The sequence below is a fragment of the Brassica napus genome, chromosome C3, assembly GCF_020379485.1.
Source record: "Brassica napus cultivar Da-Ae chromosome C3, Da-Ae, whole genome shotgun sequence".
Taxonomy (NCBI): domain Eukaryota; kingdom Viridiplantae; phylum Streptophyta; class Magnoliopsida; order Brassicales; family Brassicaceae; genus Brassica; species Brassica napus.
The window spans coordinates 69,998,142-70,025,684 of NC_063446.1; the positions used below are offsets into that span (position 1 = coordinate 69,998,142).

At 33.4% G+C, this 27,543-nt stretch overlaps 1 protein-coding gene, 1 non-coding gene and 1 pseudogene across 2 annotated transcripts; all 3 read left to right on the forward strand.

Annotated features, from left to right (window-relative positions):
* The first annotated feature begins 5,488 nt into the window (after positions 1–5,488).
* On the forward strand, positions 5,489–6,448 carry LOC125583486. The gene has a single exon (XM_048750481.1). The coding sequence runs from the start codon at positions 5,489–5,491 to the stop codon at positions 6,446–6,448; it is 960 nt and encodes a 319-aa protein (XP_048606438.1).
* A 10,243-nt stretch (positions 6,449–16,691) lies between these two features.
* Positions 16,692–16,810, forward strand: LOC125584579. The gene has a single exon (XR_007321492.1). It is a non-coding gene; the product is annotated as a 5S ribosomal RNA (ribosomal RNA).
* Positions 16,811–19,247: 2,437 nt separating this feature from the next.
* Positions 19,248–21,574, forward strand: LOC125583488 (annotated as a pseudogene).
* Positions 21,575–27,543: the final 5,969 nt, after the last annotated feature.

Genomic DNA, 27,543 nt, shown 5'->3' on the forward strand with positions numbered 1-27,543 from the left:
AGCTGGTTCCTGTCGGGATTGCTATGTTCCAGTGATGAGGTGTTCATATATTTTGGTGATTAGCGCTTGTGCTTTAATGATTAATCTTGATCTGGTTTTAGCTTAGGTCTGGGTATAGGTTCTTCACTATAGAGGTCGAATGTTAGGGGTTTAAGAGGCATCTCTTTGTCTTAGACAGAACTTGTTCTTACTTGGTTTAATTATATCAAAGGGTAAATTTGGTTTGTGTAGGATCCAAGGTAGTGATCCTGGATGAAACTGAATTACTTTGTATGTAAATATAGTTGAATGATCTTGTGGTAGAAAACATCTAATTCCCATTTGGTCAATGACAAGTTTTATTTGAGCAAAAAAGAAAGAAAGAAAAAGACATAGTTTGATACATACTCCCTCTGTTTTTAAAAGATACATATTCTAGACTTTTCACATATATTAAGAAAACTCATTAAATATGCATTATTTTTTGTGAATAACAATTTTTCATAATTTTTAGCCAATAGAAATTCAATAAACACCATTAATTTTTTTTGAAACTTACAATTTTTCATAAAATCATACATTGAAAAAGTAAAAAATATATCTTTTTGAAACAAATTTTTTTTCCAGAACATACATCTTTTAGGAACGGAGGGAGTATTACATAGTTTGAAAGCATCTAATTCCCATTTGGTCAATGACAAGTTTCCTACCCATCACTACGAAGAAATAATATATTATTTGTTTTCTTTTTCATGTTAGTTTAACAGAAAATAATATATTTTATGAGGGTGGGAATTTGTCAGGCAGTGAAGCCGTTGTTGAAATTCCTCTGTGTTGACCAGAACGCCTAGAACAAAAACTGGTTTCACACCCCTTGATCTCCTTCGAGACAGTGGCGGAGCTACGTTGGTGGAGAGCGGGGCAGCTGCCCCAGATAAAACAAAATATTTAATCCAAATCGTTAAGTAATTAACCAAAGTTTCATTAGATCAGCTTATCTTGCCCCCGCTGAAATTTTCTTCCTACCCCCACCAAACTTTCGCTCAAGCTTCACATCTCACCATTTTCAGTTTTTTTTTTAATCTCATATTTATCAGTTGTAATAAATTATTGATAATTTCCTATTTTGCATGTATACTAATATCCATGACAAAATATTCAATGCATTTTTGTATTTTATTTAAAGAGGTTTGTTCAGTAACTTTCGTTGTTCAATAACTCTTTTATATATTTTTCATTGGTTAACTATTTGATGAGATAATTATGTTTTTATTATTTCCCCATGAACAATGATTAGGTTACTTTCTTTACAAATACCATATACATTTTTTATTAAAAATATTTAAGTTATAGGTTAAATCATATAAATGATACAAATATTTATATAAAAATACCAGCTGTTTATCACTTTATTTAATAATAAATATTTATTTATTTATTTATATAAATAATTTATTTAATATTAAATATTATTTTTAAAAAATTATGCCTCCGATAAAAAAAGTTTAGAGCCACTGCTTCGAGACAACGGTCGCTTCATGGACAAACGAACTAAAAACCCAATAGAAAATCGGGTGGAAAAAGCAAGGCTTCTCTATCTAAAGTCAAGACATCGTCTGAATTTTTAAGATCACCGGTTAACTTCTGCGAATAATGCTCAACACAATGACACGTTACATGAGCGGCATATCAAATGGGGGTAAACGAAAACCACCTCGACCGGATCAGAGTGAAACAAATAGAAATGCGCTTGTGGTCATAACCATGATCATACTTGTCATCACGGCTACTCGTACGAAGTGTCGTTCGAAGATGTTAAGGGGACTAATGTCAGTTTTTTTTAATGATTATCAATAATTTTATTTTGTGTGTGCTTACAAACGATTAGAATAGTACATATATTGAATATATCTATAACTAAAAATCTATACTATATAAAAGTTGAGGCTATAAGCCAATGATGGCATCCACATAAGATTTAAACGATCAATCTTAGTATGACAAATCAACATTTTAATTTGTTACTTTTAGATATGTCAATATTCCCGAAAACTGTTTATTTCATAATAAAAAAATCAGTATCAAATAAAGCAAACTGAGAAAAGTAAAAAAATTATACATATATTAACTTAATATATATATATCTCGAAGTGTGATATTAAAATAAAATACAAAATAAGAATTAATATTAAAAATACAAGACTTTCAAACAATTATAAGAAAATTAATTTAACTCATGATTTTAAAGTTTAGGCTATATGCTATTGAAAATATGATTACAAAAAAAAAATAATCAAAATATGAAAAATCATAATTATAGTTTACTATTTTTAAAATGTTAAAATTTCCAAAATTAAAAATATAAAATGGAATTCAACACCAAATAAGGTAAACTATTAAATAAAGTTGAGGCAATAAGCCATTGAGAGTGTTCACGTATGATTTAAAATAACCAATCATATTAAGACAAATAAGCATTTTAATTTGTTATTTTCTCCAAAAAACTTTTTATTTTATAATAAAAAAAAACCAATATCGAATAAGGCAAACTAACAAAAGCAAAATCATTATACATATATTAACATAATATATATATATATATATAATAATTTCAAAATTTAACATAAATTAACTAAAAATAATAATTAATTTTAAAATGCAATAATTAAAATAATTTTAACTATAGATTTAACTCATGATTTTCAAATTCAGGTTATATGCTATTGAAAATATTCATAAATAACATACATTATATATAAGCTAAGACTATAAATCAGTGAGAAATAATTCATTATATTTTGATTAGGATTTAAAAAATTCCATAAAATCAATTAAAATAAAATAGAAACCAATATCAAACAAGGTAAGTTAACAAAAGTAAAACATTATAAATAAATTTACTTAATACATAATACTAGGTGTTTTGCTCGCACATGCGTGCATAATCATCTTACGAATACTTATTATTTTATGTCTTATTAATCCAAAAATCGACATTATAAAACTCTAATTGGTGAACATTTTGAAAGAAAAAAAATTATGGAAAATTATTTGTTCCTCAAAATTTATATCAGTTATATTGAAATTTTAGTTAAATTATTGAAAGGTAGATCCCACTTTTTTCTTCTAAATTCCCCATGGAGGAATGAATTTATAAGAAAAAATTTCCCTATGCAATTTTTATAAGGAACAAATTGAACAAAAATTCATATTTTTTTATTTTTTCAATTTCTCTAATAAAATTTTTTTTTTTATTTTTTTCATTCTTCTAGTGGTCACCAACTGAAGCTATAGTGTTTTACGGATTAAACTAAAACTGGTTTAAAGTAAAAGCAAGGAAATTTGTGTTGAACTCAATCACAGGTTAAGTTATTATTTATGATTTTAAATAGTTAAATCAAACATCAAATTATTTATAAATGTCAAAAAACGTTCATCAAACTATGTACATATTATTGTGTTAAAAGTTTTAAGACACTTATATATTAGAAATAGTTTAGAAAATATCTTTATATAAATATTTTTGTTTGACTAATATTTAAATATAAACTGTTTTATATCTTATTTTCTTAACTTTATAATAAAAATATTTTTTTCAGATAGCAACACAATATATATAAGAATTCTCTTAATTTTTAAATATATTTTCACAATTTTAGTATATTAGTTTATAATTAATTATTTAATATAACATATAAATTTAATATTATTAAAATAAAATGTGTGTTTTTATTATATATAAAATTTAATACGCGTTTTGTGAAAATTAATAAATAAAACTAATAATAAATCAATGACCTATATGAAAGCTTAAAATCTAATAAAATATGACAAATAAGAAAATAAGAATTTTAATATAACATATTGATTTAAATATTATTAAATAAAATTCGCTTTTAATTATATATAAAATTCATTACGGATATTGTTTTAAATTAATAAATTAGTGATTCAGTTAAAAATTATTACTAAATCAATGAAAAACCTAAAACCTAATAAAAACACGACAAATAAGCAAAATTGACTATAATCATGGAAAACATGAAAAATAAGCAAAATCAAAATAATTATATATCTAATTACATATTTTATAGTTATATTATTTAAATTAATAAATTATGGATTCAACTAAAAACTATTAATAAATTAATGACTCATCTTAAACCTAATTAAAACATGATAAATAAGCAAAATTACCTAAAATCATGGAAATTGTGACAAATAAGCTAAATCACTTCATAAATAATAGTATAGATTTCTTGAAATGTAAAATAAGAATTAATATTAAGAATACAAGACTTTCAAACAATTATAAGTAATTAATTTAACTCATTGTTTTCAAAGTTTTGGCTATATACCAGAGGCGGGCCTACGTTGACAAATAGGGTGTCAACTGACACATGTTAAAAATAACTAATTGTTATGAAAGATTAGCCGCAAACGTTGAAAAATATAAAAGATATGGGGCCCGCTGCACTATTTGCACAGTGAATTTCTCTTCTATATAAACGATCGTTTCGATCGATTGTAAACACACCATTTCCTTCTTCTTCTAATAACACATCCTCTCTTGCTATCAGTGTTATCTTCTCATACGGGTATAAAATTTTACCCTTATTTAAATTTCTTCGATACAATAAAATTCTATTTTTTATAACACGTTATCAGCACGATCGTTCTGAAATTCGGTAAAATTTATTGTATCATATATACCCTGTTATAATGGTCGGTATACCGCCTGTACTATTATTTATATTATGTTATAATGGCCGGAATACCGCCTATATTATTTATTAATATTTTAATTAATTTATTGGTCGGCCGAGCCGCCTTATATTTTATTTATTGTTAACTGGACGGCCGAGCCGCCTTTATTTTATATTTGTTGTTAACTGGTCGGCTGAGCCGCCTTATATTTTGTTTATTGCTAATTGGTCGGCTGAGCCGCCGTATAATTTATTTATTACTCTGCATTGATCGGCTGAGCCGTCGCATGATTTGTTGCCATAACATAAATATTTCATTGTCATAATTTTTTACTTTTATGAAATTTTATAGATTTGATTGACCTTTTAATGCGATATTTTCAGACTGATTTTTAGTGCACTCGATTTAACCCCAACGGTCACAAAGATTTTTTTTTAAAAATTTCCCCTTTCTCCAACGGTTATGAACAGTATTTTTCACCTATAAATACAACTCATTTTCACTCCATTTCATCATCCAAAACATTTCATCTTCTCTCAAAAAAAAAATTTCAAATCGCTCTCCTCCGATTTTTCATTTCAAGAAAGATGATTCGCGCACTTTTGTTTTTATGTGCCATTTTTATTTGTGTTTCTATTTATGCTTTATTCGTTGGAGAATTTACTCCGAGTGAATTTAAGATGAATATCGGTTTAATTTTCTTTACATCGCTTCTCCTTGTAATTGCTTGTATGATTAATGTAAACGGTTTTTAAATTATGAAGTTCTAATAAAATTATTATTTTGTGTTTTAGAAATACAAATGGCAAACATCGAGAAACTCCAGTTCCCGGCTCTGAAAGTAACCGGCGAAAATTATGTCAGATGGGTCACAAATGTGAAACCTTATCTTGTAATAAAAAAGATAACCGAAGCGATAGAAGTCGGTAACAAATCGCCACCCGAGCATATAGCCGAAGCGATTATCTTCCTGAAGAAGCATTTAGATGAGAATCTAACTCACGACTATGGAGACGTTGAGGACCCAGCCGTACTATGGCAAGCCTTGAAAGACAGGTTCGATAATCAAAAGGAAATCAATCTCCCTCACGCTCTTGAAGAGTGGAAAACCCTGAGGTTTCAGGATTTCCAAAGGGTTAGAGATTACAATTCCACTATCTTGAGGATAGTTGCACAATTAAAATATTGTGGTAACCCTGTCACCGAAGCAGAAATGCTTGACAAGACATATAATACTTTCCACAAAGAACACAACGTCTTATCCCGAATTTACAGAAAATGTGGGTACACCAAATTTTCTGAATTGATGGTAACACTCATGTTGGCTGAAAAGAACGATGAGTTACTAATCAAAAACCATAATTCCCGACCTACGGGAGCCAAGGCATTTCCCGAAGTGAATGCTACGGCGGTAGAATATTCGGGAAGGAGAAACCAGACCAACCGAGGTCGTGGTCGGCGTTTCAACAACAAACGTGGAAAGCCTTACTATCCTAAAAGTATTAGATCTAACAAATGGGTTAGATCTGAACAACCTCCTAAAGGCAAAGAAACCGAAGAGGATACCACAAAGAAAAGTGAGACTGTATGTTACAGATGTGGATGTAAGGGACATTGGTCCCGTACCTGTCGTACTCCCCCACATTTGTGCAAGTTATATCAAGAGTCCATAAAAGGAAAGGCTAAAGAGGTGAACCTCACAGAAAATGTTGAAGGGACTTCATACCTTGAATCCTCCGACTTCGCTAATGAGCTGGACTAGATTACTCCTGAAGAGAATCGAAATGCCTATGATAAGAGTATTGAATAGTTTTCAGTATTACCATGTATAATTATTACATTTCTTGTTTTAAACAAATAATGATGTTTTAACATCACCTTAATGTATAATTATTGTGTTTTTCCTTATATGAATGAATTTTATGTTTCCTTTTATATTTATGACAATTTCAGAAATGGATCATAATGCTAATGGAGCAAAATCCAAGAAACGGATTCGTGAAATATGCATACCAGATAGTGGAACAACGCACACTATTCTGAGACAAAAGAGATATTTCTCTAATATAAAACCAACAAGAATTGTCGTCAATACAATATCAGGTCCTGCAGACGTGATTGAAGGAACTGGTAAAGCAAACTTTACTTTACCGAATGGAACAAAATTTTCCATAAATAAGGCTCTATATTCTCCAAGTTCTAAAAGGAATTTGTTGAGTTTTAAAGACATATATCTTCACGGATATGACACTCAGTCTGCAACTGAGGATGGAAAGAAATACATGTATGTAACTTCTGAGAAATGTGGCAGAAAACACATATTGGAAAAGTTTCCAGAGCTTCCTTCGGGGTTACATCATACTTATATCGATGAGATCGAATCAAATCTTGTAGTAGAACGGAACCCAGAAGAGTTCACGTTATGGCATGATCGCCTTGGCCACCCAGGAACTACAATGATGCGTAAAATCATAGAAAGTTCACATGGTCATCCACTGAAAATCCAGGAGATTTCTCAAGGGAATAAAATGACATGTGTTGCATGTTCTCTAGGAAAATTGATCGTAAGGCCATCGCCAACCAAAATCGATAAAGAATCACCAAAGTTCCTTGAAAGAATTCAAGGCGATATATGTGGACCTATACACCCACCTTGTGGACCATTCCACTATTTTATGGTATTAATTGACGCATCCAGTAGATGGTCACACGTTTGTCTATTATCATCTCGAAATGTGGCATTTGCGAGATTTCTAACTCAGATAATCAAACTGCGAACACAGTTTCCTGATTATACTATTAAAAGAGTTAGACTAGACAACGCTGGTGAATTCACATCCCAAGCATTCAATGACTATTGTATGGTAATGGGAATTGAAGTTGAACATTCGGTTGCTCATGTTCATACGCAAAATGGTTTGGCTGAATCTTTAATTAAGCGTCTGCAATTGATTGCAAGACCATTGATCATGAGATCAAAACTTCCAACCTCTGTATGGGGACATGCCATTTTGCATGCAGAAGCACTCATTCGGATCAGACCGAGTGCATACCATAAGTATTCCCCACTACAGTTAGCGTTTGGTCGAGAACCAAACATTTCCCACTTTAGAATCTTTGGTTGTGCGGTATATGTGCCTGTAGCACCACCACAACGTACAAAGATGGGACCACAAAGAAGATTGGGAATATATGTTGGTTTTGATTCCCCATCAATTATAAGATACCTAGAACCACAGACTGGTGACGTCTTTACAGCACGTTTTGCTGATTGTCATTTTGACGAAAATGTATTCCCAGTTCTAGGGGGAGAAAACAAAAATGTTGGAAGTGATATAAAATGGAGTGTACCATCATTGTTATATCTTGATCCTCCTACTAAAGAGTCAGAACTAGAAGTTCGACGAATTATGCATTTACAGAGTATAGCTAACCAGCTACCTGATGCATTTGTAGATACCAAGACGGTAACTAAATCTCATATACCAGCTGCAAATGCTCCTGCTCGTATCAAAATGCCAAATGAACAAGAAAAGGAGGATGACACACGAGAGCCAAAAACACGCCTGAAGCGTGGTAGACCTGTTGGTTCTAAGGATAAGAATCCTAGGAAACAAAAGAAAGCTGAAATATATGATGCACCCAAAATAGCAGAAAATATTTTGGAAGAAATAAATGATAAGGATTCTGATGAATCAGAGCATCATGAATCAGAGCATCATGAATCGAAAGATAATCATGAGATTTCTATTAATTACATCCATAATAAAAGGATATGGAATAGAAATGAACAAAATGACCTTGATGATGCTTTCTCATATATTGTGTCAAGTGAAATAAATGAAGAAATCGATGATCCAGAACCAAAATCTGTCTATGAATGTCAAAAGAGACATGATTGGGAAAAATGGAAAAATGCAATACAAGCTGAACTTGATTCGCTTAATAAACGAAAAGTATTTGGATCCATTGTACTCACACCTGCAGATGTGAGACCAGTTGGGTACAAATGGGTTTTCGTTCGAAAGCGAAATGAGAAAAATGAGATTACGAGATACAAAGCTCGTCTAGTGGCTCAAGGTTTTTCTCAAAGACCTGGAATCGATTATGAAGAAACGTATTCTCCAGTTATGGATGCCATTACATTTAGATTCCTGATGAGTCTAGCAGCTGATAAAAATCTAGAGATGCGTCTCATGGATGTTGTTACAGCTTATCTATATGGATCATTAGATACTGATATCTACATGAAAGTTCCTGATGGATTTAAAATGCCAGAAGCATTAAGTTCCAAACCTAAAGAGTTATGTGCAATAAAATTGCAAAGATCATTATATGGGTTAAAGCAATCTGGACGTATGTGGTATAATCGTCTCAGTGATCATTTAACAAAAGAAGGATATGTGAATGATCCTATATGCCCATGTGTTTTCATCAAGAAAACAATATCCGGATTTGTAATAATCGCGGTATATGTTGATGATCTTAACATCATCGGAACTCAAAAAGAAATACAAAAGGCATCAGACTATCTCAAAGGAGAATTTGAGATGAAAGATCTTGGACAGACACAGTATTGTCTTGGACTACAAATAGAACATTCACAAAATGGTATATTTGTGTATCAATCCACATACACTAAAAGAGTGTTGAAACGATTTAACATGGATAAATCAACTCCTCTTAGCACCCCGATGGTCGTTAGGTCACTTAATATTGAAAGTGATCCATTTAGACCACCTGAGGAGAAAGAAGAGATACTTGGTCCGGAAGTACCATATCTAAGTGCAATTGGAGCACTGATGTACCTTGCAAATTGTACACGGCCTGATATATCATTTGCTGTGAACCTTTTGGCAAGATTCAGCTCATCTCCAACTCGAAGACATTGGAATGGGATTAAACATGTTTTTCGTTACCTCCAAGGGACAATTGATTTGGGCTTATTTTATCCTAAAAGTTCAAAAGGTCAAATGGTTGGTTTTGCAGATGCAGGATATCTTTCAGATCCACACAAAGCCCGATCGCAAACAGGATACGTTTTTACGATCGGAGGCACTGCTATATCTTGGCGTTCCCAGAAACAAACGCTCGTGGCTACTTCTTCAAATCATGCTGAGATCATTGCACTCCATGAAGCAAGTAGAGAATGTGTATGGCTGAGATCAATGAGCCGACACATCTGTTCAAGCAGCGGAATTGGCGAAAATACGGAGCCAACTATTTTATATGAAGATAATGCAGCATGTGTTGCTCAAACAAAGGACGGATATATCAAAAGCGATAGAACGAAGCATATTCATCCGAAGTTCTTCTCATACACTCAAGAGCTCGTAAAGAAGAAAGAGATTGAAATAAGATATGTCCAATCATGCGACAATGCAGCTGACCTCTTCACAAAATCACTTCCGAATTCAGTATTCAGAAAACATGTTCGTAACATTGGAATGCGTCATCAGAAGGATCTATGACTGCTCATTCGAGGGGGAGCTTACGTAGTTGTACTCTTTTTACCTTACTATGGTTTTTCCCATTGGGTTTTCCTAGAAAGGTTTTTAACGAGGCAACATAGACGTTAAGCGAGAGTGGATAGTGACACCGGTCCCCAAGGGGGAGTGTTATGAAAGATTAGCCGCAAACGTTGAAAAATATAAAAGATATGGGGCCCGCTGCACTATTTGCACAGTGAATTTCTCTTCTATATAAACGATCGTTTCGATCGATTGTAAACACACCATTTCCTTCTTCTTCTAATAACACATCCTCTCTTGCTATCAGTGTTATCTTCTCATACGGGTATAAAATTTTACCCTTATTTAAATTTCTTCGATACAATAAAATTCTATTTTTTATAACACTAATAGCATTTTTAATATGTACCATTGAAGATCTGATGGTTCATTTGGTTAACAATCTCATTAATTGACCCTCCTTTTCTCAGGTTCGAATCACTTCAAGCGCATCTTCACCATAATAATTTACCCTGGGTCCGCTACTGCTATATACTATTGAAAATATTCAAAAATAACATATACTATATATGAGTCTATAAGTCACTGAGAGTATACACATAGAATTAGAAAAAAAAACAATCAAAATATGAAAAATCATAATTATAGTTTACTATTTTAAAGTGTTAAATCCAAAATTGATAATACAAAATGGAATTCCACATCAAATAAGGTAAACTAATAAATAAATCATTAAATTAAATTGATTCATATATATATATATATTTAATATCTGGAAATTTAACAAACAAATTAACCAAAATAATATAAAATATAAAGATACAATATTTTTCCTTCCAAGAACACAAAATAAAAATATACTCTTCAAAATAAAATTTTAAAAAGTGTATTTTCAAAATAAATTATAAATAAATATCAAATGTATTTTCTTTAATAATATCCAAATCGAAAAACCAAACATAATCTTCATGAACAAGGAACGCGTCAAGAATATAGGATTTGAAGTGAATGAGAAATAGTACAAAGAAAAACGTAAAACATCCGCGACGGAATGTAGACATACAAAACCGAAGACAAAATTCAGTAGACGAAAAATGTATCACACCAAAAAATTGGATAGAGTAGAGAAAAATGCTTTGAAATTTACATTCGCTCTATCTGAAAGATGTTAAGTAAGAGAACAAAGAGAGAGTCGCAAGCCACAATTTGTTTATGAGTTTCAAATTATTTTAATCAATCAAAAAACTAACAAATTTATTTATCCGTTAAATTTTTAAATATTAATCAATACTATTATTTTATGTTTGTAAGAATGTTCTTTTAGTCAGTTAGAGTCAAAATCTTCATAGAAACTAAACATATAAGCTATACTGAAATAAATCTAACATGACGTGATCCACAAGATTTTTAAAAGTTATTGTTATTAAAGTAAACTAAAATATGAATTCTTATAATCATTAGTCTAATTCACCTCATATAACATATAAAGTTTAAGATGTTCCCTATTGAGTTATGTTGAAGAAAATATTTAGAGAACAATGTTTACAAGTTAGAAAAAGAAAATAAAGAGTCTAAGAAAGCATGTCAAATAAGTGAATTAAGATTTTTAATAAAATTATAAGGACGACCAGCAATAAATTAGCATGAAGGATAACATAAAAGAATGATAGAAAAAATAATCAATATGAATTTATCATCAACAAACTAAAAACAGATAAATTTACAAACTTATAACATTTGAAAAAATCTCAAGATTACAACGAGTACGCTATCTAAGACGTTCGTTATCTTATTGACAGCTTTTAGCAATTAGAAATATTTTTATCAATTATATAATAGTTTTTAAAGGATCTTAAAAATATTCGTGGACACTCCGAAAAAAATATATATTATCTATCCTACCAAAATAATATTTTTCATATAAAAAAGTAAATTATGATATATTGTAATGCATTATACAATCATACAAGCTTCACTACTATACAACTAAATAACTAGATCAAATAATATATAAATATTATACTTTAGGTTATCTATATTATTAATTAAATAAATAAATATTACTTAACATTTGTTTAATTCATTATATTTACTTTAAATTAATATTTTCTTACAAAGATTATTAATATTAATTAAAGTTCATCAAAATATTTGTTTCGATTAAATTTTAAATCTAAATATTATACTATCATATATATATATATATATATATATGTATAACAATCACACATTAATTATAAAGTTTTTTCTGAATATAAAGCAAAATTAGATATTATGCAGATAGTTTAATCGATTATGTTATTAAAATAAAATATATATAATTTTTTGATCAAATATTATAATGTATTAATAGTTTACATGCATTGAATAATCTACATGATATTTTAAAATATAATTTAATATATTCAAAAACTATGAATATGTTTATAAACATGATTGTTGCATCTATAAATACAAATAACTAAAAAGCTAATAACATGGTATAATTATAAATAAAAATAAATATTAATTTTAAAATGCAATAATTCAAACAATTATAACTATAAATTTAACTCATGATTTTCAAAATTTAGTCTACATGCTATTGAAAATATTCATAAATAACATAGATCACATATAAGCTAAGACTATAAATAAGTGAGAAAAAATCATTATATTTTTATTAAATTTAAAATATTCCATAAAATTATTTAAAATAAAATAGAAATCAATGTCAAAAAAGGTAAGTTAACAAAAGTAAAACATTATAAATAAATTAACTTAATATATAATATTTCTCGAAATCCCTAGGCTATATTTGCGAAGTGATTTATACACATGTCGTCACTACAATCATTCTCGCTGAAAAAAGATGACATGGAACTTAAAAAAAATGACATCTATATTAATAAAAGAGAAGTACTCATTTGAAAATATTTTTACTTCATTAATTAAACTCTTTTTTTTTTGCTTGTCTTTTTCAGTTGCATTTATGAAATATCCTAAAATGAATAAAATTGCCTAATTTATTACTTGTCTTTTCAGTTACATTAATGAAATATTCTTAAATGAATTTAAACTTCCTATTTTATTGTTTGTATTTTTCACTTACCTTAATGAAATATCCTTAAATAAATTTGGACATAATGTCATTTAATCAACCAAAAGAACTCATGAGTTATCCTTACGTGCATAATTTTAATAATGGAGATTTTTAAAAACGTGCATCATTAAAATGTTACCTAAAACATGCAGCACTAATATATAACATGCATCAATAAAACTAGAATTTGACTCACCCAATTGTACGGATATTATTTTCAGTTGATTAAATTTAAAAATAATTATTTATTCAAAAAATATTTAAGAATGAATATGTTTTTAAAAATTATATGGTATTATTTGCTCATAACTCATTTGTCATTTGCTAAATTGTTAGAAAAAAAAATTTAGCATAATATAACTCAGTTGTCATTTGCTAAATTTATGGTTTTTATTTATATTTTTTATTATTTAATTATAATATTTTCATTTTATATTTGAAAGATAAATGAATTTTTTTTTCAAACAATATATTTGTAAATGTATTTTTTTAAAAATAATCAATTTAAATTGTTATTATCATTGAATATACTTATTTTTGACATAATTTGAATTTTCATTTACATCAAAACTTATCATATTTTAGGATAATTTTAATTTAAAATGTAATTTTCATATTTTTCAAACAAATTCTAAAAATATTTTTTAAATATTTTGTTATAATTTTTTAAAAAATATTGAGTTGCATTTCAAATAAAAAGGTAAAGATATTAAAAATATTCTAATTAAAATATGTAAAATTTATTATAGTTTTAAGGAAATGGTCAAAATAAAAAAATTACACATAAAAAAAATCATGATTTTTGTTAACTGGGCGGATCATTATTTATATGATATCGCACACAAAAGAAAAATTTCTGTTTCTACAATTATCTAATTAACTCTATATACTCATTTTTATATATTTTTATATGATATCACATATTCCTAAAAAAATAGATATTTTAAGATGCAAAAAACAAAATATTTACTTAATGAATATAATATGAACGAATATTACAAATACATCATTTAATAAAATAAATAATTAAAAACTGAAAATTCATACTCGCGCTAGCGCGCAGATCAGGGTCTAGTGACACTTAAAATAGATGACATGGTTTTTGAAAATAGTGACATGACATCATATTAATTGTGAGATGTAAAATTTTCTTATAAAAATTTAAATTTTTTTGCAGGAATTTTAAATATGGTAATAAAATTAACTCATATATCATCATTAATGTCAATTTTTCATATAAATATTTATTTATGGTAAACTATTAAATATATTAATAATTCGTATATCACAATTAAAATAATAATATATATGTAAATATGTATCATACATTAACAAAAATAAACTACATAAAGTAACACTAATCCAAAAAAAAATTGATAGCTAAATATTTAAAAATTATTTAAATTTATCTGTTCATATTCATCATTTAAATTAATAAAAACATTTTTCAGTTTAACTAAAACAAACAAATTCTCAAATTTATTACAATTTATATTTATATGTAAATATATATATGTATATATTTAAAATTAGATGGGAAGAATAATTATTAAACACAATAATATAATTAAAACTATTTTTATAAAATCTAATTTTATCTTTATTAAAAATTAAATCAAATCAAATTTAAATAATTATACCAAATAAAAAAAAATAAGATTACAAAAATATGTTTATTTATTTTTTATAACTATTAAAGTTAAAATATAAATTAATAATGTTGAAATATAAATCAAAATTTTCTTTCGAAATAAAAAATTTTATATTAAAAATTACTATTTATGCGCATGTCGCAGGAAAACTCCTAGTGTAACATTAAAATAAAATACAAAATATGAATTAATATTAAAAATACAAGACTTTCAACCAATTATAAGTAAATTAATTTAACTCATGGTTATCAATATAAGAAATATATAGTATTTCTCGAAATGTAACATTAAAATAAAATACAAAATAATAATTAATATTAATACAAGACTTTTAAACAATTATAAGTAAATATATTAGCTAAGACTATAAATCAGTGAGAAACAATTGATTATATTTTGATTAGGATTTAAAAAATTTCATAAATTCATTTAAAATAAAATAAAACCAATATCAAACAAGGTAAGTTAGCAAAAGAAAAATGTTATAAATAAATTTACTTAATACATAATATTTCTCAAAATGTAACATTAAAATAAAATACAAACCAAGAACTAATATTAAAAATACAAGGCTTTCAAACAATTATAAGTAAACTAATTTAACTCATGGTTTTCAAAGTTTAGGCTATATATTATTGAAAATATTGAAAATAACATATGCTATATATGAGGCTATAATTCCCAATGATTGATGCTATAGTAGTGCTAACTCCTATGAGATTTATTCAACTTTCTAGTGATTCTCCACTATTTTATGTGTCCAAATACAACTTCTTACATCGCGGTTCATCCTGGCTTGAATAGAATGACGAAGAAGTTGTCATATTCCCGAAATGGAAAACTGGGATCACATAATTTGAAAGTGGGATAGTTTCTTCATGCTAACTCCTATTATATTTATTCAACTTCCTAGTGATTCTACACTACTTTAGGTGTCCAAATACATATTCTTACATCGCGGTTCATCCTACTTTGATTAGAATGACGAAGAAGTTGTCATATTCCCAAACAGGAAAACTGGAATCACCTGATTTGAAAGTGGGATAGAATCACTAGGAAGTTGATTAAATCACATTGGAGTCAAGATGAATAAGCTATCCCACCTTCAAAGCAAGGGATCTCAGTTTTCCTGTTTGGGAATATGACAACTTCTTCGTCATTCTAATCAAACCAGGATGAGTCGCGATGTAAGAAGCTTGATTTGGATACATAAAGTAGTGGAGACTCACCAACAAGTTGAATAAATCTCATAGGAGATAGGATGAAGAAGCTATCTCACTGTCAAATCAGGTGATCCCAATATTCCTGTTTGGGAATATGACAACTTCTTCGTCATTCTAATCAAACCAGGATGAATTACAGTGTAAGAAGGTTGATTTGGATACATAAAATAGTAGAGACTCACCAGGAAGTTCAATAAATCTCATAGGAGTTAGGATAAAGAAGCTATCTCACTTTCAAAGCAAGGGATCTCAGTTTTCCTGTTTGGGAATATGACAACTTCTTCGTCATTCTAATCAAACCAGGATGAATCCATAAAGGGCGGTGAATAGACGGGGCAATTTTCCGGGCCTAAATTCAGCTGTTTTGACCCTCAAACGGGCTGCAGAAAGTTACGGGACGTAAAAAAGGATCCCAATCGGATTTTCAGGGTGTTTTTTTTATGCTTTCTTAACGCCACTAACCTCGATGCACTATTTCGCTGGAAAAAAAACAGTCAGAAAATCATGTGGGCCCCCACGGCCTTACACTTGGATTGGCCGAAACAAAAGATATATGGAAACGCGAGTGATGTACTACGGGTGCGATCATACCAGCACTAATGCACCGGATCCCATCAGAACTCCTCAGTTAAGCGTGCTTGGGCGAGAGCAGTATTAGGATGGGTGACCTCCCGGGAAGTCCTCGTGTTGCACCCCTTTTTCTTTTATTTTTTATTTTTTTTCGGCCTAAAACGAGTATAAACTTGGAAACCTCATAACTTTTGAACCGTGAGGAACTACGTCGTCCTTAACCGGTATTTGTCTCTTTCAAAAAAAAGAAAAAAAGTCATTTAAAAATATAAAATGTTTAAAAAAATTAAAATAACTATTTTGTGAATATACAATAAACTATTAAAATTGTTGGCCAGTTTGGCTTGTATCTATAAATTAATAGGACCAAAGAGTTACTTAGAGTTTCTCAAGTGTACCTAGTTGTACAGAGCAAGGCAACAACATGTAACCGGCAGGGGAATCATCATCTTTAAACTGGCCACCGGTTGCTGTTCCCCTGCCATCCATATGCGGGTATATTGCAAACACATTATCGTCGTGCCGTTGTTCCTTTTGGTTTTCTTTCAGGCCTGCCAGTGATCCTAAGGTGAAAGAGGACATTTTAAAATCTAAAAAGAAAATTTCAAAGTTTCAAGCGTAATTTTTAAAATATTTTTTCAGCTTGGACCAAGCGGTTCAGGTTGCCCTCAGTCACAAGTCTCCTTGCGAAACCCTTTATTGCCTTGCTATACTTATTCTGAGTCTTTTTTAGGCCTGGTTGTGAGCTTAAGGTGCCAAAGGACATAATAAAAGCTAAACTAATTTTTCAAATTCTCAAGCGTCCTTAATCAACCGGTCTTTTCCTTTTTCAAAAACAAATGGTAACTAACCGGTAGTATACAGTATGGTGCCAAAGGACATAATAAAACCTAAACTAATTTTTCAAATTTCCAAGCGTCCTTAACCGGTATTTGCCTTTTTCAAAAAAAAAACAAAAAGTCATTTAAAAATATAAAATGTTAAAAGAATTAAAATAGCTATTTTGTGAATATACAATAAACTATTAAAATTATTGGTTTGTACAAATATAAATTTTGGCTTGTATCTGTAAAATTAATAGGACAAAAGAGTTACTTAGAGTTTCTCAAGTTTACCTAGTTGTACAGAGCAAGACAACAGCATGTAACCGGCAGGGGAATCATCAGCTTTAAACTGGCCACCGGTTTATGTTTCCTTGCCATCCATCTGCAGGTATATTGCGAACACATTATCGCTTAGCCGTTGTTTCTTTTGGTTTTCTTTCAGGCCTGCCAGGGATCCTAAGGTGAAAGAGGACTTTTTAAAATCTAAAAAGAAAATTTCAGTTTCATGCGTAATTTAAAAAATATTTTTTGAAGCTTGGACCAAGCGGTTGCGGTTGCCCTCAGTCACAAGTCTCCTTGCGAAACACTTTATTGCCTTGCTATAGCGGTTCATCTTGGTTTGATAAGAATGACGAAGAAGTTGTCATATTCTCAAACAAGAAAACTGGGATCACCTGATTTGAAAGTGGGATAGCTTCTTCATCCTAACTCCTATGAGATTTATTCAAACTTCCTGGTGATTCTCCACTACTTTATGTATCCATATCAAGCTTCTTATATCCCGGTTTATACTGGTTTGATTAGAATGACAAAAAAAATTGTCATATTTCCAAACAGGAAAACTAGGATCACCTAATTAGCTTCTTCATCCTAACTCCTATGAGATTTATTCAACTTCCTGGTGATTCTCCACTACTTTATGTATCCAAATCAAGCTTTTTACATCCCGGTTCGTGCTGGTTTGATTAGAATGACGAAGAAACTATCATATTCCCAAACAAGAAAACTGGGATCACCTGATTTGAAAGTGGGATAGCTTCTTCATCCTAACTCCTATGAGATTTATTCAACTTCCTGGTGATTCTCCACTACTTTATGTATCCAAATCAAGCTTCTTATATAGCGGTTCATGCTGGTTTGATAAGAATGACGAAGAAGTTGTCATATTCTCAAACAGAAAAAGTGGGATCACCTGATTTGAAAGTGGGATAGCTTCTTCATCCTAACTCCTATGAGATTTATTCAATTTCTTGGTGATTCTCCACTACTTTATGTACCCATATCAAGCTTCTTACATCCCGGTTCATGCTGGTTTGATTAGAATGACGAAGAAGTTGTCATATTCCCAAACAAAAAAACTGAGATCACCTGATTTGAAAGTAGGATAGCTTCTTCATCCTAACTCCTATGAGATTTATTCAACTTCATTTCGCTTTCCCCACATTAATTTCATAATCAAATTTTTTTTTTTACTTGTGGCTAATGTAATCACCAGTTTAGCACTTTGTTCATTTTCACTAATCTTGGGACCTAAATAAAAAATAAGGAAACATAATTTCTTAAAATAATAGGAAGTTGCCAAAGAATCTGGAACATTTCTTATGCTCAACACGTCACCATCTTAAAATAAACAACTTAAGCACGTCGTCTATATGTGTTGGAAGTGCCACACACGAACCCAGGTCGGGAGAATAATATAAACTTTACACAAAAAGCGACTATATATCAATGGACTTAACGTTGAACTATATCATAACAAAGAAGAGAAACTAAAAAGAGCAGGTACGGGTAGAATGAGATCCCCAAAAATTATGGGATTAGGGCATTGCATGGTTTATGTTGTGGTCTTTAGCGCCATCGTAGCTGCAGCTTACCCTTATGAATCTCCCCCAACAACACAGAAATATCCCCCAGTCCATAAAACCAAATCACCATATCCACCCAAAAAGAATTCCCCATATTACTCGGCACCACCATCTCCTCCACCACAATATAGAAGACAAGGCCCTAAATATACACCACCTCCAAAACCATATATCTACAGTTCCCCACCACCTCCGTCATACTACTCTCCTTCCCCGAAGGTCGAATACAATTCTCCGCCACCACCATACGTTTACAAATCTCCACCACCTCCACCATACTACTCTCCTTCTCCTAAGGCCGAATACAAATTTCCACCACCACCATACGTGTACAGCTCCCCACCACCTCCGCCATACTACTCACCTTCTCCGAAGGTAGAGTACAAGTCTCCACCACCTCCATATGTCTACAGCTCCCCACCACCTCCGCCATACTACTCTCCTTCTCCGAAGGTAGAGTACAAGTCTCCACCACCTCCATACGTTAACAACTCCCCACCACCTCCACCATACTACTCTCCTTCACCAAAAGTAGAGTACAAATCTCCACCACCTCCATACGTCTACAGCTCCCCACCACCTCCACCATACTACTCTCCTTCCCAAAAGTTGACTACAAGTCTCCACCACCGCCATACGTCTACAGCTCTCCACCACCTCCACCATACTACTCTCCTTCCCCGAAGGTAGACTACAAGTCCCCACCACCGCCATACTTATACAGCTCTCCACCACCGCCACCATACTACTTTCCTTCTCCGAAGGTAGACTACAAGTCTCCACCACCACCATACGTTTACAGCTCTCCACCACCTCCACCATACTACTCTCCTTCCCCGAAGGTCGAATACAAATCTCCACCACCGCCTTACGTCTACAGCTCCCCACCACCTCCGCCATACTACTCTCCTTCTCCGAAGGTAGAGTACAAGTCTCCACCACCTCCATACGTTTACAACTCCCCACCACCTCCACCATACTACTCTCCTTCACCAAAAGTAGAGTACAAATCTCCACCACCTCCATACGTCTACAGCTCCCCACCACCTCCACCATACTACTCTCCTTCCCCAAAAGTTGACTACAAGTCTCCACCACCGCCATACGTCTACAGCTCTCCACCACCTCCACCATACTACTCTCCTTCCCCGAAGTTAGACTACAAGTCTCCACCATCGCCATACGTATACAGCTCTCCACCACCGCCACCATACTACTCTCCTTCCCCGAAGGTAGACTACAAGTCTCCACCATCACCATACGTTTACAGCTCTCCACCACCCCCATCATACTACTCTCCTTCTCCTAAGGTTGAATACAAATCTCCACCACCACCATACGTTTACAACTCCCCACCACCTCCGCCATACTACTCTCCTTCTCCGAAGGTAGAGTACAAGTATCCACCACCTCCATACGTCTACAACTCCCCACCACCTCCACCATACTACTCTCCTTCCCCAAAAGATGACTACAAGTCTCCACCGCCACCATACGTCTACAGCTCACCACCACCACCACCATACTACTCTCCTTCCCCGAAGGTATACTACAAGTCTCCGCCACCGCCATACGTATACAGCTCCCCACCACCTCCACCATACTACTCTCCTTCGCCAAAGATGGCCTACAAGTCTCCACCACCGCCATACGTCTACAGCTCCCCACCACCTCCTCCATACTATTCTCCTTCCCCGAAGGCAAACTACAAATCTCCACCACCGCCATACGTCTACAGCTCCCCACCACCTCCACCATACTATTCTCCTTCCCCGAAGGTAAACTACAAGTCTCCACCACCGCCATACGTCTACAGCTCACCACCACCTCCACCATTCTACTCTCCTTCCCCGAAGGCCGAATACAAGTCTCCACCTCCGCCATACGTGTACAGCTCCCCACCACCTCCACCATACTATTCTCCGTCGCCAAAGGTTGACTACAAGTCTCCACCACCGCCATATGTCTACAGCTCCCCACCACCTCCACCATACTACTCGCCTTCCCCAAAAGTTTACTACAAGTCTCCACCACCTCCACCATATGTCTACAAAATGCCCTACTACTAACTTTTAAATTATTCTTTAACGAGCAACATGATTCATTGCTATTGTTTTTTTTTTAATGAAATTGTCTTTTGATTTTCTGTTGTTGTTGCTTCCTCTATTTTATGGTTTTATAATATCAATAAAATTTGGCTACTTTTTGGATGCACCTATTTATTGGTTGATGTTGTTCAAACTCACTCTAAATTTGAAATAATTACATTTTGCTATCCAATAATTTGCATTTAAATTAAATTTAGTCATTTTTATATCCAATAATTTGCATTTAAATTAAATTTAGTCATTTTTATATGGAATTCGGTTCATTAGTTTCATATTGGTGAAACATTGAAAAAATGTTGATGTAGTTTGTAGTTTTCTTTTTAGTGAAATAGTCTGTACACCAACAAGATAATTTTGAGTAATTAAGCTGAATTGAAATAAAACATTCTTGATATAATTCTATTGTAGTGCATATTAAATCCAAAATCCATATATGTGTATTAGAATTTTATAGATCTTTTTTGCTCCTCACTAACTGATGTTGTTGTTTATTCTGAATGCTTTTTATCTAACCAAAATATATAGCCTCAATTACACAATTAAATATGGTCGGATTGGTAGCCGACTACCCAATAAATTTCAAGGACGGTAGATATTGGAGGAAATATTAACAATACTAATATTTGGAATCCCTTGGTTTATAAATTATTTTTTGAAAATGTAACAATTGCCTGAAATTTAACTTTCTCGATAAAAATCGACTTTATTTTTATATTTAGCTACGACAGTTTTGTAACTAGGTGAATCTTTGGAAAGAGATGAATGAGAGAAGACACCAAACGGGGTTTCGGACAGTGGAACATGTGGTTCGGATCATTGATAAGGCTATGCGAAATAGGATTACTTCTCTTCGATATAAGGTTGACCACAAGTTTACAGGCTTGATGTGTCGGTGGTTCGAAGTTACGGCTTAGCTCACAGGATCTTGAAATTCATTTTTTACATGTATTGTATAGTTTTTCTTTTATAGCTCTTATAGTCTCTCACAACCTTTTGTAAATTCCTAATATTATTCATTGATCAATAAATTTCACATTTTATCAACAAAAAAAACTAGGCGAATCTTTTTTTTCACAATAAAAAGACATCGTGATAAAATAGAATTTGTTGATTTCAATATATTTTGATGATCTTTAGTAAATTTATATCTAAAACGAAAATTAAAGTCTTTGAAACATATTTTATATACGTAAAAGCTATACGAAAATTCCATTTCAAAAATTTAATTAATGTATATACGGTATAATCAAATATTTTTTATTTTATAAAAAATATTTTATTATAAAAAAATCTGAAAAACAGATTTTTTCTAAATTAATAAATCTGCAAATTAATAAAATGTTATAGCCCCACCATTATTAATTTATAGACTTTTTACTGTAGTACAATTTCAGGTGCATAGCTCAAAATAGAATATAATGAATTACATGGTAAATGTGATATGTTACATGACAAAATATGAATTGCTTAATATCAACTTGTCTTATTCCAAACATCGTTACAAGGTATTTATACAATCTCTGTGTTAGTTCCTAAATCTAATCATGAATAAGGCAATATGTAGAAATAGGAAACTAACATATATACAAATATATGAGAATATATCATATCGTAATACCCCCCCTCAAGTTGGAGCATGCAAGTTTCGGATGCCCAACTTGAAAAGAAAACTTTCAAATTCCTTACGTCCCAAAGCTTTAGTCAGAATGTCTGCAAGTTGGTTTGTAGTAGAGACGTAGGATGGTTTTAGGACTCCCTTGATGATCTCATCTCGAATAAAATGGCATTCTATCTCAATATTCTTCGTACGTTCATGGAAAACTGGGTTAGAACTGATATGAATCGCAGACTGACTATCACAAAACAGTGTAATAGGACCATTGTGCTCAATTCCAATCTCACGAAGCAATGATTTTAGCCAGAGAAGCTCTTTCGTAATTGCTCCCATCGCTCGATACTCTGCTTCTGCTGAGGAACACACAACTGTATCTTGTTTCTTGGTTCTCCATGAAACTGGAGATGATCCCAACTGAACAATCCAACCAGTAAGCGAACGACGCGTGATCGGGCAACCTCCCCAATCTGAATCACACCAGCCTGTTAAGTGGAATGGAGATTCAGCTCGTAGTATGATACCCTGTCCAAGAGTGCCTTTCAAATATCGAACCACCTTCAGTGCAGCCAGCCATTGTTCTTCTTTAGGTGATTGCATAAACTGTGATAATATGTGCACTGCATACGTCAAATCTGGTCTTGTGGCAGAAAGGTAAATGAGCCTCCCAACAATTCGACGATAACGTGCGGGTTCAGACATGACCGGTCCTTTTACACGACCAAGTTTATGGTTTTGGTCCATGGGAGATCCTGCTGGCTTACAGCCAAGAAGTCCTGCTTCCGTAACAATGTCTGTGGCGTACTTACGTTGAGACAAATAGAAACCAGTAGGGCTCCTTGCAACTTCAATACCAAGAAAATATTTCAGAATGCCCAGATCCTTCATGTGAAAACATGTCGACAAGTAATCTTTGAGCAGCTGGATCTCTGATGGACTACTTCCCGAGATTATCAAATCATCAACATATGCCAAAACCTTGAGAGATACTCCACGTTTCGAGTAAATAAAAAGAGAGTAATCAGACTTGGTCTGTGTGAAACCATATTTGAGGAGAGCATCTCTGAGTTTTGCGAACCAGCACCGCGGAGCCTGCTTTAACCCATAGAGAGATTTGCAAAGTCTGCATACACGAGTTTCATTTGGAGAAGAAAACCCCTGCGGAATTTTCATATAAACTTCCTCATGAAGATCACCATGGAGAAATGCGTTGTGAACGTCCATCTGATGAACCTCATGATTCTTCTTAGCTGCATAATCCAAGAAAACTCGAACTGTCGTCATCTTTGCAACAGGCGAGAATGTATCAGTATAGTCGACCCCTTCCTTCTGCCGGTTTCCACATACAACTAACCTCGCCTTGAAGCGTTCAATAGTACCATCAGATCGGTATTTTATCGTAAAAACCCACTTACTATCAAGAGCTCTCTTGTTTGGTGGAAGCTCTTGAAGATCCCATGTATGTTGACTTTCAAGAGCATGTACTTCAGTACCCTTAGCCTCTCTCCATATCTTATCAAGCATCGCCTCTTTGAACGACTTTGGAATATCATGAGCCGTTATGGCTGCTAAGAAGCTGCGATGCAACGCAGAAAATTTTTCACAAGATAAGAATTCAGAAAGAGGGTAAACCGAACCTGAAGACAACTGTGGAGAGGGTGAAGATGATGAGAGAGAGAGAGAGAGGACATTCGATGGTGACTGTGCTGACTACGTAGTCACGTAACCTTGTCGAAGGAACCTTTGAACGATGACCACATCCCAAGTCAGCCGGTATCTGCTCCTCTAAGTCAATATTAGCAGCCTCTTGTGGTTCTGTTGTAGGAACCATAGTACCCATAGTATCAGTATTTGTAGCTTCTGGTGAATCTGCCATAGGAATCGCAGTATCAGTCTCCATTGCTACACTTGGTGTCGCAGTTTCTGGTACAAGAGACGTTAGGATCGGAGTCTCAGTACCCACTGGTTCTTCTGTATCCGACACCTCACTTTCAGAATCAGACGCATCAAAGGAGATCGCCCTTGTTTCTAGGTTCACGTCTGATGTAGCAGGCACTGGTGTGATCAGGGAATTGGAGAATGGGAACGTATCCTCACAAAACACAACATCTCACGAGATGAAGACAGTTTCTTTTTCTAGATCAAGTAACGTCCATCCCTTTTTCCCAACTGGATACCCAAGAAAGACGCACTTCCTGCTCCGTGGAGCAAATTTGTCCCCCTTGTGATTGATATTATGGGCATATGCTAAGCAACCAAAGGTGTGAAGATGGCTAAATGATGGAACCCTTCCATGTAGCTTTTCAAAAGGAGTTTTACCTTTGTGGAGCTGGGACGGCGTCCTGTTAATGAGATAGACCGCTGTCTTCACACATTCTCCCCAATATTCAATAGGAAGGTGAGCTTGAAATCGCAATGCTCGGGCTACATTTAATATATGTCGATGCTTGCGCTCGACACGTCCATTCTGCTGCGGTGTATACACGCATGATGTCTCATGATGAATCCCATTCTCCTGAAAAAATCTTGAGAGACAAAGAAATTCTGTCCCATTATCACTTCTTATTGTCTTTACTTTCTTTGAGAACTGCGTCTGAACCAAAGCCACAAAATTCTGTATATGACTTGACACAGATTTCTTATCTTGTAAAAGATATACCCAAACAGCTCGAGAATGATCGTCAACAATAGTTAAAAAATAATGTGTGCCACATAGAGCCGTAGTACGATACGGACCCCATAAATCGCAATGAATCAAATCAAAAATTGCATTAGAATATGTTGAACTGTCTGGAAAACATTGACGAGTCTGTTTAGCACGGAAGCAAATATCACATTGTTTCAAAATCTCATTGCTACTACCACTACAAACACCAGGAAGCAAACTAATAATCCGAGGAGAAGGATGACCTAGTCGGTGATGCCATAGAACCAAGTCATCTCGAACACTTGTATGCAGCGAAGTCACTTTCCCAACACCACAGAGCCGGTACAGTCCCTCTCTCTCTCTTTCACCCATCCCAATCAGCGTCTTCGTAGTGCGGTCCTGTAATAACAAGAGCTTATCAGTGATCTGTCCAACCAGTCTATTATCCGAAACCAATTGGCCAAAAGATATCAAATTGGTGTCAAAACCATCCACGAGATAGACATTATGGAGTATTAAGTTTGGATTCAAAGTAACAGTTCCTTGCTGTGAAGCAAGAACGTTTAAACCATTGGGTAATCGCACGGACACCGGAAGTATAAGATGAATGTCTTCCAGACACTCTACTTTTCCAGTCATATGATGTGTCGCACCTGTATCCAAAATCCAGTCAGTATGATCAATCTTACCACTTAAAGACTCTGGCTTTGGTGTCTGTCCCACCATACGGTGAATTATCTTCCACTGGTCATCGGAGATGCCACTAAGCCCCTGTCGATCTGCATCTGTAAGAGTCACCGGTGATGCAATAGCTGCGGCATTGGCTCCCATTATCTGTGTGCTGTTTGCTCTTGGCATAGCTCCACGACCACGACCTGAAGTGCCGCGTCCACGACCTGAGGATCCATACCCCTCTGGATATCCAATAACTTTATAGCAGGAACTTGCCTCATGTCCCATCCGACCGCACACTGAACACTTTCGAGTTGGATCACGGTTAGCAGGATGCATCCGATTGTTTCCAATTGGACGAAGAGTCTGCTCCTTGTTGTATGCTGAAGCTGCAAGTTGTGAGGCAAAACTCATTACCGGAGTTTCTTGAGCTACAGTGGAGCGTATTGTTTCATTCTGGACAATGGTTTGATACACACTGTCGAGCTCAGGTAATGGAGTGATGGCACAGATCTGAGAACGGATAACTCCATGTGCTGAGTCGTCTAAACCTGAGAGAAATTCATGAACCCGTAAAACCTCTCTCTCTGCTTCGTGGGCTGTATTAAGATCGCACTCACACTTTCCACAATTGCATTGTTTTGAATTCATACACTCCCTGATGCCATCCCAAATCTTCGTCAGTCTTCCAAAATAGTCGTCGACAGAAGCTCCATTCTGTTTGCAAGTAGCCAGCGAGTTGCGAAGCTGCTGAAGACGAGCGCCACTCTTCACTGAAAACCTCTTTTTGATGATATCCCATAGTTCCTTTGCCACCTCTCTAGTCGAGATTGATGACCATAGTTTAGGCTCAATGGTTTGTTTAATCCAACCCACCAACAGGTGATTGTTGGCTACCCAGTCTTCTAGGTTCTCCGAATCTGCTGCTGGCTTTGGTATACTTCCATCAATAAAGCCGAATTTCTTGCGCGAGCTGAGAGCCATACGCAAGTTAATTGCCCACTCGTCATAGTTCGTACCGTTAAGTAACGGGGATGAAATGACAGCACCCGGGTTGTCACTGGATGTCAGATCGTAGGGCGAGATGGTACGTCGTTTAGTTTTTGTGGTTGTGGTTGAAAGAGCCATCGT